The sequence below is a fragment of the Alosa sapidissima genome, chromosome 10 (genome assembly GCF_018492685.1).
Source record: "Alosa sapidissima isolate fAloSap1 chromosome 10, fAloSap1.pri, whole genome shotgun sequence".
Classification (NCBI taxonomy): domain Eukaryota; kingdom Metazoa; phylum Chordata; class Actinopteri; order Clupeiformes; family Clupeidae; genus Alosa; species Alosa sapidissima.
Window position 1 is genome coordinate 14,724,339 of NC_055966.1, and position 17,494 is coordinate 14,741,832.

Consider the following 17,494-nt stretch of genomic DNA (forward strand, 5'->3'; position numbering starts at 1 on the left):
CTTAAGGAGGTGGTATGCTCCTCTATGCACATTGTGCGCATGTGTGGGACTATACCAGGGTGCTTACAGGTGTCTATGCACTGCGCCCGCTGGAAAGATGAAAGAATAAGTTACTTGGCATGCATTTCTATAAACAGTTGTAAAAAGTGTGTGTGTGTGTGTAGAGGGCAGAAGCCAGACTTCAAGAGGAGGCTCGCAGACTGCGGCAGGAGAAGCAAGCCTTGCAGGTTGACCTGGATATAATGAAGAAGGAGAGAGACCTGTCCAAGATCCAGACTCTACACACTTCAGGTGAGAAGGTGTGTGTGTGTGTGTGTGTGAAATAGAGAAGATAGGTATTGTGTGTGTTAGGGCTGTCACAAGTTTGAATGAGATTAGAATAAAACATCAATCGTTTGACTCCAACTCACATTTGATGCTTACACATTGAGGTTTTTTTTTTTTTTTTAATGTATTATTCAGGGATGCAAACAGCGCGCTTTTCGGCGCCTCACGCTTTTTTCACGTCAGTTTGGGTGACTTGTGTGAATCGTGCAGATTCGAAGAGTTTTTTTTTCAGGGGGGGGGGGGGTCGGGGGTCTGATCATCAGGGATGCTTTCTGACGACTCTACCGCAGGCTACCAGTCATCTACCGCAGGCTACCAGAGGAACCAGAGTGATTCTCATATGGGCCTGCTGGTTAATGTCCGGTGCTTCTGATAACCCCCACTTATCTGATAATACTTGATAATGTAGCAAAGGAGCGGTAGCCTATCGTTCTGATAGCAGCTAAGAAAATATAGGCTACACTCACTCCGTTAGAAGGCAACTCTCAGTTTGCGCTATCTTACCCTCAGTATAGCTACTTCAGCTGGAAGTTTTAACACGCAACTGTGGACTTGATTAGTGTGTAGCCTAAGCTTTCGTTCAGCTGGCGCTGCCATCTGACTGATTATCCAGAACCGTACAATGATAAAATTAGGCTATTTCGCCTGTCAGTAACAAAGTTCGAACTAGACAGTAACCGACAAAAAATGTTTTTAATGTAACCTAGGCCTAGTATGTTATGTGGGAATTGCAAGAAAACGAGTGAAAACAATTCCTTACTTTAACCACGCAATTTGCGTGTGTCATTTATTAAAATGGTAGGAAAACTGAATCAAAGACGGCGCCGTCCATCAACAAAAACAGCACGGAGGTAAACGTAATTTAAAGTCCCAGACATTTAAAGGGACAGCGATCACTCCAGACATACTGTAGGTCTACACCACGAGTGATGAACGTGAAATGCTTTGAACAGCCAACAAAACACTGCATTTAGATGACAATAGAACCACTCTAATCTAGTAAAATAACCCTCCTGTTATCCTTGGGGTCAATTTGACCATTTTCTGTTCTCTCTTTTTTCCCCACACGTGTGTTTGCATCCCTGAAATTATTATTATTCAAAATTATTCTCTGGTGTTCTCAGAACCTCTGCATTCAGCTGCAACAACACTCTCTCCAGAAGTGGCTGTCACTATGACAACGTTTAAAGCTTGATTTATGCTTCTGCGCCATTGCCTCGACACTGTTGTGAACCTTTTCTGTTGAAATATTAATGTTATTTGTTTGGCCTTTTCTTACTTAGATTTTGAAAAAGTTATCGAGAAATAAACACAATATATTCCAATAACCTAGTTATTGTAATTTAGAAAATAAGTTTATTGAGGTCGAAGTTTGAGGTGTCTGCCTGCCAGTTCATGTTATATTAGCAAGCAAACTTCCCACAACTGCCCACAAAGTACTGCCTTCTGGCAGAGTGCTGATTTCAAAACGTTACTGACAAACAGAAACTACAATCGGATAACCCCGATATTGTAACTAAAATATGTCTGAGCTTATGTCCGCAAACTAGCATGTTGCTACTACCCATAGTAGGCTTCTTGAAACAGTCGGCTATAAACACACAGGGCGAGTTGACCAATCACAGCAAGGTCTGCATTGCCTCGACACAGTTACAATTCTGTGGAGGTGTACGTCAAGTGACGGCGTAGGGCTTGGAAGGGGTACACAGGGACACAGGTGCAGAATTCAAGATTAAGACTGTGACGTTAAAGCTCTTTTGGAATGTATTTGCAATGTGGTATGTGGTGAATAATGGGTTATCGCTATATGTTACAATGTACAGTATGTTACATCATTAGGAATTCATTGATCAAGCGAAAATGTGTTTCAGTATATAAAATGTTACTCCTATTCATGATGCATCAGTCAGATGCCTGTAAGGCTGTGATTGCCATTGAAAGAGGTCATTGTGCGTGTGTGTGTGTGTGCATGTGTGTGTGTTTTTCTTCCAGCAATTGGAGATATTATTCAACCTCAAATAAAATGTCAGGGTGTGTGTGTGTGTCTCTCTTACACACATACACACACACACACACACACAGATGTGTGTTTGAGAAAGAAAATGTATAGAATATATATAATGTAGAAAATATATTATTGCATTTATGTGCTGTGTGTGTGTGTGTGTGTGTGTGTTTGTATGTGTGTGTGACAGGTGACCTGGGCTTTGAGATGAAGGTGCAGGAGCAGAGGCATCAGGAGGAGGTGGCTGCCCTGAGGAAGCGGCTCCAGTGGTATGCTGAGAACCAGGAACTGCTGGACCGAGACGCAGGCCGCCTGAGGGCAGCCACCGCTGAGGTCAAGGTCCTCACTGAACAGGTGAGCTACAGTACTGTGCAAAAGTCTCCGGCACCTTACATGTTTTGTTTCAGCAATGGTATAAGGATCATAGCGTTTATTTCTCACTTTCTTATTTGGAATATGACCAGAGAAAACAGGATATAGGCCATTTAAATACACATAACATGTAGTTTTTGTTCTGACATCAGTCCAATTAGATTTGTTGTTTAAGCAGTGTCATAATGACCAATCACCCAAGGGGGAAGCTCTTGATGGGGCTGTCATTCGGGAATGCCTGGCCTGCCAGAAGCTGCTGGTAGATACAGCTACAATGGGGGTCTTGAGATCAGCTACTGACTTGACCGTGGCTCACCCTAAAACTGATGCTGCGGTGTCAAGAGCTTTTTGGCAGGGTGCAAAGTGGAGGAGCCACCTGAAAAGTACTGTACATCTCCAGTGACCGTCTTCATTGTATTCCCATTGTATTGTCAGCTTGCCTCATCAAGGTTCTTTGAATAGAAAAGTTGGGAGTGGGACGCTGTGTATCATGCAAATAAAAACAGAATGTGATAATAAACAAATCTCATACAGTAAACCTATATTTAGCAGCAAAAAGGACATAGACAACATATCAAATGTTGAAAATGAGAATTTGGACTATTTCATGACTGTTTCAAGAAAAGTTGGGACAGGGAATGTTTACCACTGTGCTGCTTCACCTCTTCAATTACATTCTGTAAATGTGGTATGGGGTATTCTTAGTCATGTTTTTCATTCCATGATACACCTAATTTGACAAGTCTGGACTGCAGACAGGACATTTTAGCACCTGGACTCTTACTCTATGGAGAAATACTGTTTAAATATGTGCAGAATTCATTTTTGCATTGTTTTCCTGAAATATTCAAGGTTTTCCCTGGAAAAGACATTGCCTGGATGGCGGTATATGTTGCTCAAAACCTGTATACATTTTTCAGAAATTATTGTGCTTTGCCAGATGTGCAAGATGACCATGCTGTAGGCACTAATGCACCTCCACACACCGTCATAGATGTTGGGTTTGGAACTGAGCACTAAAACAAGTTGGATAGGTTTGATACTTGGATAGGCCCTCTCCTCTTTAGGACAGATGTGTCCATGATTTCCAAAAAGAATGGCAAATTTTGATTGGTCTAACCACAGGACCTTTTTCCACGTTACCTCAGTTCATTTTAAAAAAGCTCAGGCATAACTACATAAGACGGTGGTATTTTCTGTATCATGTCTCAATATAGTTGTGGCTGTTACATGGTTTTGAATTGAATATTGACTGCACATAGATGTTTATCAGAGGTTTTCCGGAGCCCATACAATGATTGTCTTTACAGAAACAGGTCTGGTTTTGATGCAGTGCCATCTGAGGTCCAAAAGACCATGTCCATCCAGTATTGTTTTTCAGCTCTGTCCCTTGTTTACAAAGATTTCTCTGAATTCTCTGAATGTTTTAATTATATTATGTCCTGTAGAATGATTAACTAATTACATTGTTTCATCATTTTGTGCACACAGGTTTACACAGAGTGATGAATACTTCTTACTGTACATCTTTACTTCCAAGACACCCTGCATCTCTAGGATGCTCTTTTTCATACCGTGCATCGTGTAATTAGGCAACCCGTACATCGTGTTGCCTAATTCGTTGTGAAACTTCTCCTCCTTTTGTTTTCTTTATCATTACACAACTTTTCCAGCATTTTGTTACCCCCGTCCCAACTTTTCTTGAAACTTTTCTGCTGGTATCAAACATATATTTTCCATGAAATAGTCAAATTTGTAATTTTCAACATTTGAAAAGTTGTCTGTGTCCTTGCAACTAAATATGAGTTTACAAGATTTGCAGATTATTACATTCTGTTTTTATTTGCATTTTAAATGTCTTTTTCTGATTTGGGGCTGTAAAAATGGTCATCATAACATTGCTAAAACTACAAATCTAATGGGTCCCTAACACTTTTGCACAGTGCTGTATATTAGAACCTCTCTAAGCAGGTGAGCATCAACAGAACCTTAGGGCTCGATAATGATGGTGATGATGATGATGATTACTATGGTGATTGTGCCAATCATTTATACAACAGTTAGGCTTGGTCAAACTTTATTCATTTCTTATTAGACAAGAGTTATTTCATGAGTGTGGGGATATCCTGACACAACCTCACTCGGACTCTTCACAGCTAGTAATCACCAAAGATCTTAGAGCAGGGGTGTCAAACATAAGGCCCGGGGGCCAGATCAGGCCCGCCAGCAGGTTTCTTAAAGGAGAATTCTGGTGTGATATTGACCTAAAGTGTGTTGAAACATGATCTCGAGTGTAAACGTATGTCTCATAGCTCATCTCGGCTTGTCCCCTGCACTCTGAAATCTGGCGCTAGTTAGCCGATGCTACTAACAGGTTTTCAAAGGGGGTGCCTCGGGCATCGGCCTAGCTATGCAAATAAATCACTGTTTTACACCATTTACAAGGCTCAAAGTAGCTCTACACTTCATTGGTAGACTTCCGAGGGCCCTGACATTTAAAACGAGACATTGAGAACTTGAAAAAGCACTGGTAGTTTATTTGAACTTGAAAAAGGACTGGTAGTTTATTTACAAGACGATTTATACAGACAGTACTTTCAGGAAGTTTACCGTTCGCCGCCATCTTGAATTTAGTCACGATAAGTCGAGCGACGAGTACAAATGAACGGGTATGATAAGGGATCAGAGTCCAAAAACAATTCCGTGGAAATGCATGGATTCCAGTTGCTTCTACTGGAAGCAACTGAAATCCATGCATTTCCACTTTATTATTTTTGGAATCTGATAAGATGAGCTATGAGACATACGTTCACACTCGGTATCAGGTTTCAACACACTTTAGGTCAATATCACCGGAATTCTCATTTAAGGCCCCACAGATGTTTTGGGTAGGAAGAAAAAATTAGAAGAAAAAAAGATATTCACATCCAGTTGTCTTCATCAATGTGCAATAAGCAATATCTGTAAGATATGATAAATTGATTAAACCTAGCACTACAAAACCTCCCAAGGAAGGAAGAGGCTGAAAAAACTGAAATGGATGTAGGTTATTTCAAGAGAGAAAGAGCCGTATATGACGGCAGTACATGACTTGCACATGTTTGCTGATAAGTGGGTATAGTAAAGGCAATGACAATGTCAGTCCCCATGAGATCTTATTCCAATAAATTCGGCCCACTGCCCAATATGAGTTTGACACCGCTGTCTTAGAGCATAGCATAGCGCTCTATAATCTTTAATTGAGTAGAGTGAGAGTAAATATTGACATGTAACATGACGACAGGTGAGTGAACAGATTATGTGCACAAAAATGTAATTAAATGATTGAAAACATATAATGAAGCCTTCAAATTCAATTAGTCAGTAGTGAAACTGCTGTGAGCAGTATGGGACGTGTAGTCTTGGGGTTGTGCCTCGGGCTTTGTGCCTATGGCCAAATCACAACCCTGGGCACACCCTTTAGCAGTCCCATTCTCACTTGATGGTGCTCAATTAGTGTTTCATTTTCTCTGTTATGAGGATGGGAGAGCTGGTGTAAGGAGTAGTGATGTCCGAGATGAGATTTCCCATTTCTCAACACACTAAAAGGTGGTGGTAGTGTAGTGGCTAGGAGCTCGGCTAGCATGCTGTAGCCACAAAAGTCGTGGGTTCGATTCCCAACTGCCACCGCTGTGCTCTCGAGTTGCTCCAGGGAGACTGGCCCTTGCTATTAGTATCTGTAAGTTGTTTTAGATAAAGGCATCAGCTAAATGCTTTAGTATAAACATACTGTAAATTAAAGAGAAAGAAAAAAAGGGGAAAAAATATAAAAAATAACACTTCCAGAAGGTCAAGAAAGGTTGACATCAAAGGAAACATACACTGACCACTGCGATCACAGGGAAAGCAAACGCATGATCTTTTTGTACTAATCTACTGTAATGAGTGCTGTCCTTTGCCCTCTGTTGAGTTTGTGCTTGACCAGCAATGTCATCATGTTGCTTTGATTGACAGAAGCATTTCCAGTGTTCCCCTGCCCACTCATCCTCTATGCTGAAATAATGGAGTTTGTTTGCTGCTCTGCCACGTCCCTATGTTCACTCTCCAGTCACACTTACTGGGTGCTCAAGTGGGTGTACTCCTGCTACAGTCTGGTGGCAGAGTATGCCACTTGAGAATCAGTGATTTCCAGTGAAATCTCAGAGCCAGTTATTTATGGTTGACCAGTTTGCTGCTTTTTCACAATGTAGTGATTTGAGATTAGAAAGATGAATATAATATAAATAATATAATTAATAATTGCATGCACTTAAACAGCAGCATATCTAAGTAATGTAACATGATTACATTATTGGGCTTTGTGTACCATATCCTCTTAAAGGAGAAACCATACGCATTATTGGGCTTTGTGTACCATATCCTCTTAAAGGAGAAACCATATGCATTATTGGGCTTTGTGTACCATATCCTCTTAAAGAAACACTGAGATCAGCAAAATCAGCAGCAAAAGAAATAGGACCGGACACACCCACACACACACTCACATTAGCACACACACACACACACACACACACACACAGACATACATACACACAAACAAATAACACGGCTCAATACATGGGCATCGACCAGAAATGTAAATAAATAAATAAAAGAATTCTAGCTCCCAAAGTTAATTGTAACGTTGACTGCCCACAAAGATGTCCGCCTGGAATTAGGACCCTTTTTTCGTGTCCTGCATCTCATCCAGCGTGCTCAGAGAAGCTGCTGTTTATGTCTTAGCTCAAGTGGTCTTATTTAGTGGACACACAGACACAAACACATAGCTGGTCTCAGGCCCTTCTCAATTGTGACTACTAGGTGATTTGTTTATTAACTGGAGGCATTTTAAAGACAGCTGAGGAACGACAATCAGAGAATCACATGCAGAAGGTGCATTTGTGTGTGTGTGTGTGTGTGTGTACATGTGTTGGTGTAGGCCTGAGCTGATTCATTTATTTGTGTGTGTGTGTGTGTGTGTGTGTGTGTGTGTGTGTGTGTGTGTGTGTGTCAGGTGGACAGGCTGAAATCTCAGGTGGACAGCAGAGCCAGCCAGCAGCAGAGGAGGATTAGGGAGAGGGCGGCCGACGCCAAGAGGATCCAGGACCTGGAGCGACAGGTACACGGAGTCATCACAGCTCAAATTAATATTGAATTCCAGAGAACTTGAAAGTTAGGTATTTCTGACTTGAAATTTCCAATAGGAATTGTACAATGGAACGTCACCCTAAGTTGGATTTCCTTCTCATATACTCAGGGTCAGTCTATCGGTCCCGCCGTTAGTAAGAGTTCATTCTCCAACATCAGTGTTGTGTGGAACGCAGCATAAGCTGTGAGTCTATCTACAAAGTCCTCATTACTCTTTATTTACGTTAAGAGTCTATATTGTCATTATGATGATTTGAGATCACTTGACTGATTTGTTTCCCCCTCGAGTGATGCTGTTTGCAGAGAGCTGATCTGAATCCAAAATGAGGCCTGTCAGACAGCCTAGAGCATTGCCGTCTATGCCACAAGAGTGCTGCTTTTTATGCATAATGTTTGCATCATCCAGTTTAATGATCAGAGTTTAGTTTAGTCACAGCTTCCTGCCTTTAGTTTTTGGCGAACCTTTGCAAACACTCGCAAACAGTCTGAGGAGGTAGCTCTCCGTGAACATAAAGTGGAGTTGGACGTGGGCTTGATGAAGGTGAAAATTACCGTTACAATGGAATGTTAACACCAAACTCTGACACTCTGACATTGAATTGACATTTTGTGCTGTGTTTAGCCCTTGATTGGGTCTTTCCTCACTCTTTCTTTCCATTAAAATGCCAGGCTGTTTGGATGATTTGTTTATTATATATATATATTTTTTTTTTTTTTTTTTTTAATTTATGCATTCTGTCTTGGTTATTGTAAATGGTAATTATATGGCAAAGACTATTCTCCAAATGTGATTGGGAACCTTTTGTTTTCTGATAGCGATTTTTACATTAGGTTTGCTTTAGAAGCACATGTATGTGGTGTATGTGGTCTGAATGCCATACTGGCAGATCTGGCTCTTTTCCAATTCAGTCTGAGTGTTTGATTGTTCCTCCAGAGACCAGTGTCAGTTCAATGTCAGGTGGAACGACTGCTGTCTCCCTTCACCGTCAGAATAAAATAATGTTCACTGGCCACCGTTATAGAAAAACTACACGGAAATAAAATTCCGTTCTGCAGAAGCTGATGTTTCTCGTTTGGATATCACCAGCATGTCAATTAATTGTAGGCTTTGGCTGGTGTCAGAAGGCACTGTGGTGTGAGTTGTACATCTTCAGCATACATTGTGAAAGTTACAAATCGCTCAATGGCAATGGGATGCAATGCTATGAGATATTCATGGTATGATGATTGTCTCTGAAAATATCACAGTTTCACAGGATATCGTATTTGTCCATACTCCATAGGGTTTCACTGTAACTCAGACATTTAAAGCACAGATTTAGCTAGGAGATTTAGCCGGGATGTGGGAAATTATTTTCATAGTGCATTTTATTATGGCTGGTGATGGTTAATGATGGTATTCATGAATGGGCGGGGGGCATGTTTGATATATTTCCTCTTTTGGCAGCAACTTCACATCCATTCAGTTTCTTTTTTTTCTCCAAAAATATATGTTATAATAATATATATTTTTTTCAATAATATCCGATAATAATTTGGTGTGCATGCCATGGACCTCCATGCCATAAAATGCCACGATGTCTGTACACTGCTGCATCCCTGTCTGAGGCTAATGGTCTCATTATGACTAAAAAATCATTTTTCAGGCGAGTTCCTGGTGCCTGAGGCTACTGTACGCTCCCATCTGTTAGCTGCACCTCCTCACACCTCCCCGTTAAGTTCCAGACTAAACTACACACATTTCACGGGTCTTGAGTGTCTGCTTCCTTCCTGACAATCATTAAGTGGTGTTAGAGTGCAGTTCGAGGTCAGTAGGAATGGGTGATGCTCACACGTTGGTGTGTGTCTGTGCATGATACAGGAAGTGGATGATTTTTTGTCTCTCCCTTTCGTCATCTTGATGAGGGTTTCTTCTAATGAAACGCCTCTCACTGTGGGTTTGGACTCCACAGCCAACTGTTTGTGTAGATACATTTTTATTGTGTGTATTTAGGGTGCTATGATTAATTCCATAAATATTGAAATATTAGCAAATATTATTTGGCTTATTCTTTGTGTTTGTGTGTGTGTCTGTGTGTGTCTCTCAGGTCAAGGAGATGGAAGAGATCCTCAGACGTCGGCACCCTAACTCCCTCCCATCCTTGATGTATGCAGCGGCCGCGGCAGAAGCGGCAACCGCAGCCGGAGGGGCGGAGGAGAAGGAGAAGGCAGGTGGGGTTGCGGAGACGCCGGACAGGCCAGAGCGCTCCCCAGTGCCCCCCACACCAAAGAGCACTGTCCTGCTGCAGCGTCGTGTCCACCGGCTGGAGGCCGAGCTGGAGAACCGGGACGAGGATGCCAAGCGCAGCCTCAGGGCCATCGAGCAGCAGTTCCACAAGGTCAAGGTACACACACACACACACACACACACACACACACACACACACACACACACACACACACACACACACACACACTATTTGGAAAACTCCAATCCGCAGGGCGGTCACAATTGGGTTCCATCTAGGGCTGGGACAACGCGGCGACGTAATCAATTACGTCGACGCAAAAAATACGTCGATGCAAAATATGCGCGTCGATTTGTCAGACCCAAAACGCGTGCTGCCAAATATTTTGAATTTTACACCTTCAGTGTTTCCCATACGTTGACTAATCTGTGGTGGGGCGCCACAAAACCGGCCGTCACACATTGATGTTCTATGTTGTACTATTTAAATTAAAGATGAGATCCTTTGAGGTTCACTTTTTACGCACGCAGCCTTTCCCTGCCCCGCCCACTCTCTCTCGTAACGAGCCCGCTGCCCCTCCTCTGCATGTGCAACACAAAATATTCACGATTGTTGAAGGATTGTTGTTGCCACATAGAAGCATTGCATAGAACACGGCTGGCTAAATTGCTATTAAATTCGCTTAGTATCATGACCATGCTGTGCAAATTTGTTCAAAACTGCTGCAGTCAAGTTAACTCTGCTAGGTCTATCACAACAGTACATTGAGGAGACTAAACTTAGTTAAGTTATGCAATCAAGCAGTATCTCAAAGCTAACGTTAGAATACTGTTTGGATGTTGAGTTTAGCATGCTTACTTACAGCTGCTTGTCAATTTCGTTACTCAGGGCTCATTTTATTGACTCTGACACTGAATGTTTGCAAAATCCCGATGTAAATGGAAAAGTGTTTTCCAAGACTCAAAAGTGCTTGTCCCAAGGAGAAGTACAAACTGTTATTTGAACTAACTACGTTAGTTCTTGAATTTCCCCTGGGGATCAATAAAGTATCTATCTATCTATCTATCTATCTATCTATCTATCTATCTATCTATCTATCTACGTTATGAATTGCATCCATACATCAGCTGCGTTTTAACTGCGTTAGTGTTACAATTGCAAGGGAACGAACATCTTGAAAAGTGAAAGTGACAGGCACTCAATTAGACCTATACACTACTGAACTTTATTGAATGCTACCTCTGACTAAGAATGCATTACTTTGCACTTGTATAGTCTTTTATTTTGGAATTTTAAGAGCAATAAACATATATTGCAATGTTAAGGAATTCATGTTTTTTTTCATTCAGATATATAAATCAACATGTATAAATTGCAATTAGTCAATTAATGGGGAGATAATCGAATCGAATCGAAATCGAATCGGACTGAAAAAATTAATCATTAGATTAATCGATGCATCGAAAAAATAATCGCTAGATTAATCGTTTAAAAAATAATCGTTTATCCTAGCCCTAGTTCCATCCATTGTGATGCAACAATGACTGGCTGTTCCCATTTGTTATTTTGTAAGCAACCAGGGGTATATTAAAATTCGCACACATAGGCGAACGTTTACAAACAGTTTTTCGTTTGCCTGGAGTTTTGGAGGAACGTTTGTGAAAAATCGCAAACAGTCTGCGGAGGTAGTTCTACGCGAACATACAGTGGCGCTGGACCTGAGGTTGATGAAGGTAACAATGCAATTACTGTTAATAAACCGGAAACAGTTCAGCCATGGTGTTTACTAATTATTTATCTTGTGATGTTTTGCAACACATAAAAAACACCTAATGGGCATGTTTCCTTAAAACATGTCCATTAGGTGTAAAAGTTTCTTTAAATTCTAATGCCATCCTTTAAATAAAAAATAAAAAATAAATAAATGTTACATGTGGAGAGTTGCTTATGTAGTTTATTAAGTGAGGGCAACATACCACCACAAAGCTGGAGCCTGGCAAGGCATGCTGCTACACCCAGAGGAAGTGTGTTTTCACCCAGGCCTTGCTTTATCAGAGGCAGTGTGTTTTCATCAAGGCCTTATATAGAGGCAGTATGTTTTTACCCAGGCCTTGCTTATAGGCAGTGGTGTTTTCTCCCAGGCTTTGCTTATACTTTATAGGCAATGTGTTTTCTCAGTCAGAGTCTGTGCCACTCAGAAGGCTGGAACACATCTAATATGAGTCATTTCAGTCCATAAGTACTTTAGTAATGTCCATGGTAGCGTCTATTATTATGCACCTGCTGCTTAAGTTCACCTGCAATTTTATGGGCACTCTTCATTCTTCAGAACCACTGTAATTTAGTCTATTTCCTATTTTGTATTTGCTAGACTAAAAACACTGGGTTTGACCTTGAGTAGAAGTTGTGGTTTGTGTTGGTGGTAAATGCTGTTTTGTTGGGTGCATAAATAAATCCAATGTCTCAAATGAGGTTGCTAAAGCAGGACAGCATCACAATGATTTAGTATTTTATATGAGCAGCTCTATAATTTCAAACTTGCATGGGAACTGTAACCTTTACCAAGTGACATGTCAGATTCACTTTGACTTTTATAGTGATGGTTTAATGATGATGTTCATCTCATGGCTGTACTTTGATTAGTTTTATGAACTTTAATTCATTTCTGAGTACATCATGTCCTTGGTTTGTGTTTGTGCGTAGCTTCAGTATGAGCAGCGGATAGGCGAGCTGCAACAGCAGCTGTCCGAGAGACACCAGACTGCACAGAAGACTGGAGGAGCAGAGGAAGGAGAGGAGGAGGAAGAGGAGGCGGCGTCAGCATGTGTCCACTCCCTCCAGGTGGAGGTGCGCAGGCTGAAGGAGGACCAGAAGCAGCGTGAGAGCTCTCTACAGGCAGAGGTGGCCAGTCTGCGGGAGCAGCTGGGAAAGGCCCAGCAGCAGCAGCAGCATCTGCGCAGCCCGGGCGCCTCCACCCAGAGGCACCAGCGGCAGACGGAGGAGGCGCAGGTGGTACGCGTGGAGCGCCTCACTGGCGAGCTGGCTGCCAAGAGCCTCCGTCTGCAGGAGCTGAGCCGTACCGTGGAGCGTCTGCAGCGCGAGCGACGCACCATGCTCTCGGGGCGCTGGGCGGGGGTCAAAGGTCACGAGGCCAAAGGGAAGAGCGGAGCAGGAGCGCCCTGCGCCGCCGGTGCCGCCACTAAGGCCACCATGACCACGGAGAGTTTCCCGGCCACGCAGGACGAGAAGGCGTACCAGCCGGCGGTGTTCGCGGGCTCCCACATCTCGGAGGTGCAGGCCGAGAGCGACGGGCTTCGGGAAAGACTGGAGAAGCTGGAGCAGGAGATGCGGCAGGAGAGAGAGGCCCTGCAGCAGGCTGCTACCCACGCACAGGCTGAACTCCAGAGGTAGCACTGCGCACAGCACCACACTAGCTTATCATTCAACCTCTTAGTTTGACAAAACTTAATAACACAGTCGACTTTGGCTCATGCACATATTTAATACCAGGAATCCCCAGGAATGAACCGATTGTTACATTTTATTCAGTATGAGCACTCGGGAGAGGCAGAAGCAGATTATAAAAAGAGCTAAGGAAAAGCAAGAGTGCTGTGACTCGGATGCAGAGAAAGCGCTCAGACCGAAATAATGCATGTGAAAAGATTTCAATGTGAATAACGCAGTGACTGGGTGAGGGCGATGTGGTCTCAGAAACACAGAGACAGAAATAGCCTGCATACCCCTGTTTATCAGAGACGGCTGTTTATCAGACTGCTGATGGGTGAAATTTATTTATGTAAGAAATGTTGTAGCAGTAATGGGCTGGAGGAAAGCCAGTAATTGGACATTCTTGAACTCGTAATTAATTTCCAAAGTTGTAATTACTGTTTGGAAACTTGATGGTTGTATGCCACCTGAGGGTATGCAGCTACCAGAAATGGCATGATAGAATTGATAGATGATGAGATTTAACTGTACTAGTTAATTACATTATTAATAATGTAACCAACTAATTTACTATTTCTTATTAGTCTTCCAAGCTTGGACACCACACTCCTCTAGTTCAGCTAGTTTAATAGAAAAGAGATATTCCATATGAGTTCAGATGCAAAACCCATCTCGGTCAAAAATGAGATAACGATGGTGAAACGATTCGCTTCAATTTTTCGCTTCAAAACCCGCTGTCTTCCTGGTCTGAAATATTGATTTGTAGGCAAAAATGTATAGGAGCCTGGTCATTTTTTTTAAAAAAAAAGCACATTTTAAAGAAAAATTGTCGGACAGATTTAGAGAGTTTGGCATCTGAATTCTTCCTATGATTCTGTAATTTGCCAAGAAAGAGGCTTTTTCAAGAAATTGCTTGATGAATGATTGTAGCCCATAACCAGATTAATGTTGGGAATTGTTAGAGTTTAGGCTTGTGGTATATTAGATTAGATTAGATTAAACTTTATTGTCATTGTGCAGAGTACAAGTACAAAGACAACGAAATGCAGTTTGCATCTAACCAGAAGTGCAAAAAAAAAGCAGAAAAGTGCAATGTGATTTACAAAGTATAGGCAGGTGGTGCATAGACAGGACGATAAATATAGTGCAGTGTAGACAGTAGTATACAGTTGATTTACAGATGGTGGTTTAGAGGGGTATAAATTAAATATGTGCAGTGTATTAGCAGTTACCTTAAGAGCAGAATAATATGACTATGAACAATGTATGAACAACATCTACAGATATGTGCAATGTAGTAGCAGTAACATTGTAATAGTAGTAAGAATAGTGTAGATATATGCAGTGTGTTGACAGAATATAAAATAAGAAAACAGAATAAATGTGGATATTCAGTATGAAAAATAAAGACAGATATGTACAGAAAGTACAGCTATGTGTAGTGAGGTAACGGTACCATTGTAGTGCAGAAACAGTGCTCAGCTCAGAAGAGTTGATGGTCCAAGAGAGGTCCCCAGAGATGTGGACACCCAGAAACTTGAAGCTGGTGACATGCTCCACTTCGGTCCCATTGATGAGAATGGGTGTGTGTGTGCTAGCTTTAGACTTCCTGAAGTCCACAATGAGCTCTTTGGTCTTCTTGGTGTTGAGAGCTAGGTTGTTGTCAGTGCACCACGATGTAAGGTGCTGGACCTTCTCTCTGTAGGCCGTCTCATCGTTGTTGCTGATGAGACCAATCACTGTAGGGTCATCTGCAAACTAGACAATGGCGTTAGAGCCATGTACATGTGTGCAGTTGTGGGTGAAGAGGGAGTAAAGGAGAGGGCTCAGCACACATCCCTGTGGTACGCCTGAGGTCTGTTGGTTAGGAAGTCCAGAATCCAGTTACAGAGAGAGGTATTGATGCCCAGTTCACTGAGTTTGGTGACCAGTTTGGAGGGGATGAAGGTGTTAAATGCTGAACTAAAGTCAGTGAACAGCATTCTCACATAGGTGTTGCTATTGTCAAGTAGGGCTGCAGCTATCGATTCTTTTTGTAATCGATTAATCTAGCACTTTATCGATCGATTAATCAGATTTTTTTTTTTTTTTTTTTGCATTTTTAAACAACCAAAACAAATAATGCATAACGAAAATGACATGGCTGTAAAATGATCAAGCAATTGGCAGAGAGGTATTTAGGCCTATTCTAACTCCAACATTTGGCTCCAAAACTAAGCCCATTAATTGCAATTTACCCATTTAGTGTTTATAAGTGCCAGTGCCAACAATTAAATAATGTTCAAAATGCTCTCTGTAAAATTGCAGCCTCTTGTGCATGACTTAGCTGTCCATACTATGTTGTGAAGTGCTGGGAGGGAGAAGAGAAGAGGGAAAGCAATTTAAGTTCCATGATGTAATCTAGACCTGACATTAAAGTAAATATCTGTTTTATGTAGATTTCTACACCTGCAGCATTTACCATTAGGCTACTAACAAATAATTTTTACCATTAGGCTACTAACAAATAATTTTACCATTAGGCTACTAAAAATAATTTCTGGGGTGAGCCTATTTGCTATGGTAACCTAGCAACCTGTGTGTGTGTGCACGCGTGCGGTGCGTGAGGGAAGATGAGTGTGCATACGGTATAAGAAGGGGTTCTTTTTTAGGCATACTGTCTTGCAATTGAACGTGAATAAGTTTACTACTTAAAAACATCAAAGCTAAACATTATATCACGTCATCGCTACAAATACAGTATGTGATTAAAATCAGCCAACATCAATGTAGGCTATAGGCTACGTAGATAGATGATAGATAGGCTACATAGATTGATAGATAGCCTACTTTATTGACGCTTGGTGAAACAGCATGGAATGGATGTTTTAGGTTCAGATGCTTGTTCTTTTACTTTTTGAGTATGTAATGATCCCAAAACTTTACTTGAAAACTTTAGACATTCTCTGCCATTTATAGACATCTTGACTCTGCCATCGCGCCAGCTAAATTCCGAATGTATCACGATTCACGCGGTAGTGGTGTGCTTCCTGAACAACGGTCCGTGTGGAACAATCAGATCCCTGTGCGTATAGTGCGCGTCATAGTAATTTAACGAGGCTTCGAGGCAGGGTTTTTGCCTTGAGTAATTTTTGTAATCGAGTTATTCGAGAAACTCGATGAATCGTTTCAGCCCTATTGTCAAGGTGGGACAGGGCAGAGTGAAGTGCCGTAGAGATTGTGACCTCTGTGCTCCAGTTTAAGTCCAAGTACATTGGACTGTGGACGGTTCATGGGAAAACAAAAGAAACCAAAACATCATCATTATCCACCAGGCTCTCAAGTCGAGTGCCACTTAGCAGCAGCTGTAATAGAGAAGGCTGATGGCTTTACTTGAGTGTCTTCACTAGAGAGATTTAATCGTTGCATTTAAAAGCAGCTCAGCAAGCAAGCAACTGAGCTGAAGACCGAAGTCTCTCTGGTTATGTAAAGGAAGTGGCACAATATATCTAGGCTATTGACATTCTGACTTATATAAAAAAAAAAAAAAAAAAGGCTCAGTAATGTCCAGTTTTCTGTGTAATGTGGCTGTGGGTGGGGGGGAATGTGAATGGTGCTGTTGCTATGGATATGAAAGGTGTCTTGAAATGAGGCTGCATGGGGCTTTAATAAGAGTTTTAAGTGTTAACTGGAGGACGTGGGTGCTAGAATTATGAAATAGATTTTGTTTGGTTTGACATTGGGCCTCTATAATTCATCAGCGTGGATTCAATGATCAGTTCCTGTAGCCGGTGGCAATGGGAAATCCAAATACGTTTTATCAAGTTGTTTTAGAGCAGTGTTTCTCAAACTTCTTTTTAGACAAAAGACCACTTAACCAATAAAACAATAGGCCTGAACCACCTTGCTTATTGTGTCAGAGGATTCATGTGATTTAAACTGGCATATCTTACATAGATAGTGTTGCAGA

The 17,494-nt window shown here is 41.7% G+C and overlaps 1 protein-coding gene across 11 annotated transcripts in view; it reads left to right on the plus strand.

Annotated features, from left to right (window-relative positions):
* Positions 1-17,494, plus strand: part of cep162 (centrosomal protein 162) — an 82,168-nt gene that overhangs the window by 48,299 nt on the left and 16,375 nt on the right. For 10 of the 11 annotated variants that reach the window (XM_042106343.1, XM_042106352.1, XM_042106348.1 and 7 more), the window contains 5 exons: positions 165-291; positions 2,523-2,686; positions 7,737-7,841; positions 9,958-10,254; positions 12,802-13,505. In XM_042106343.1, coding sequence (XP_041962277.1) covers positions 165-291; positions 2,523-2,686; positions 7,737-7,841; positions 9,958-10,254; positions 12,802-13,505 — 1,397 coding nt within the window. The remainder of the gene's footprint in view (positions 1-164; positions 292-2,522; positions 2,687-7,736; positions 7,842-9,957; positions 10,255-12,801; positions 13,506-17,494) is intronic. The other variant, XM_042106353.1, reaches the window with a different exon arrangement.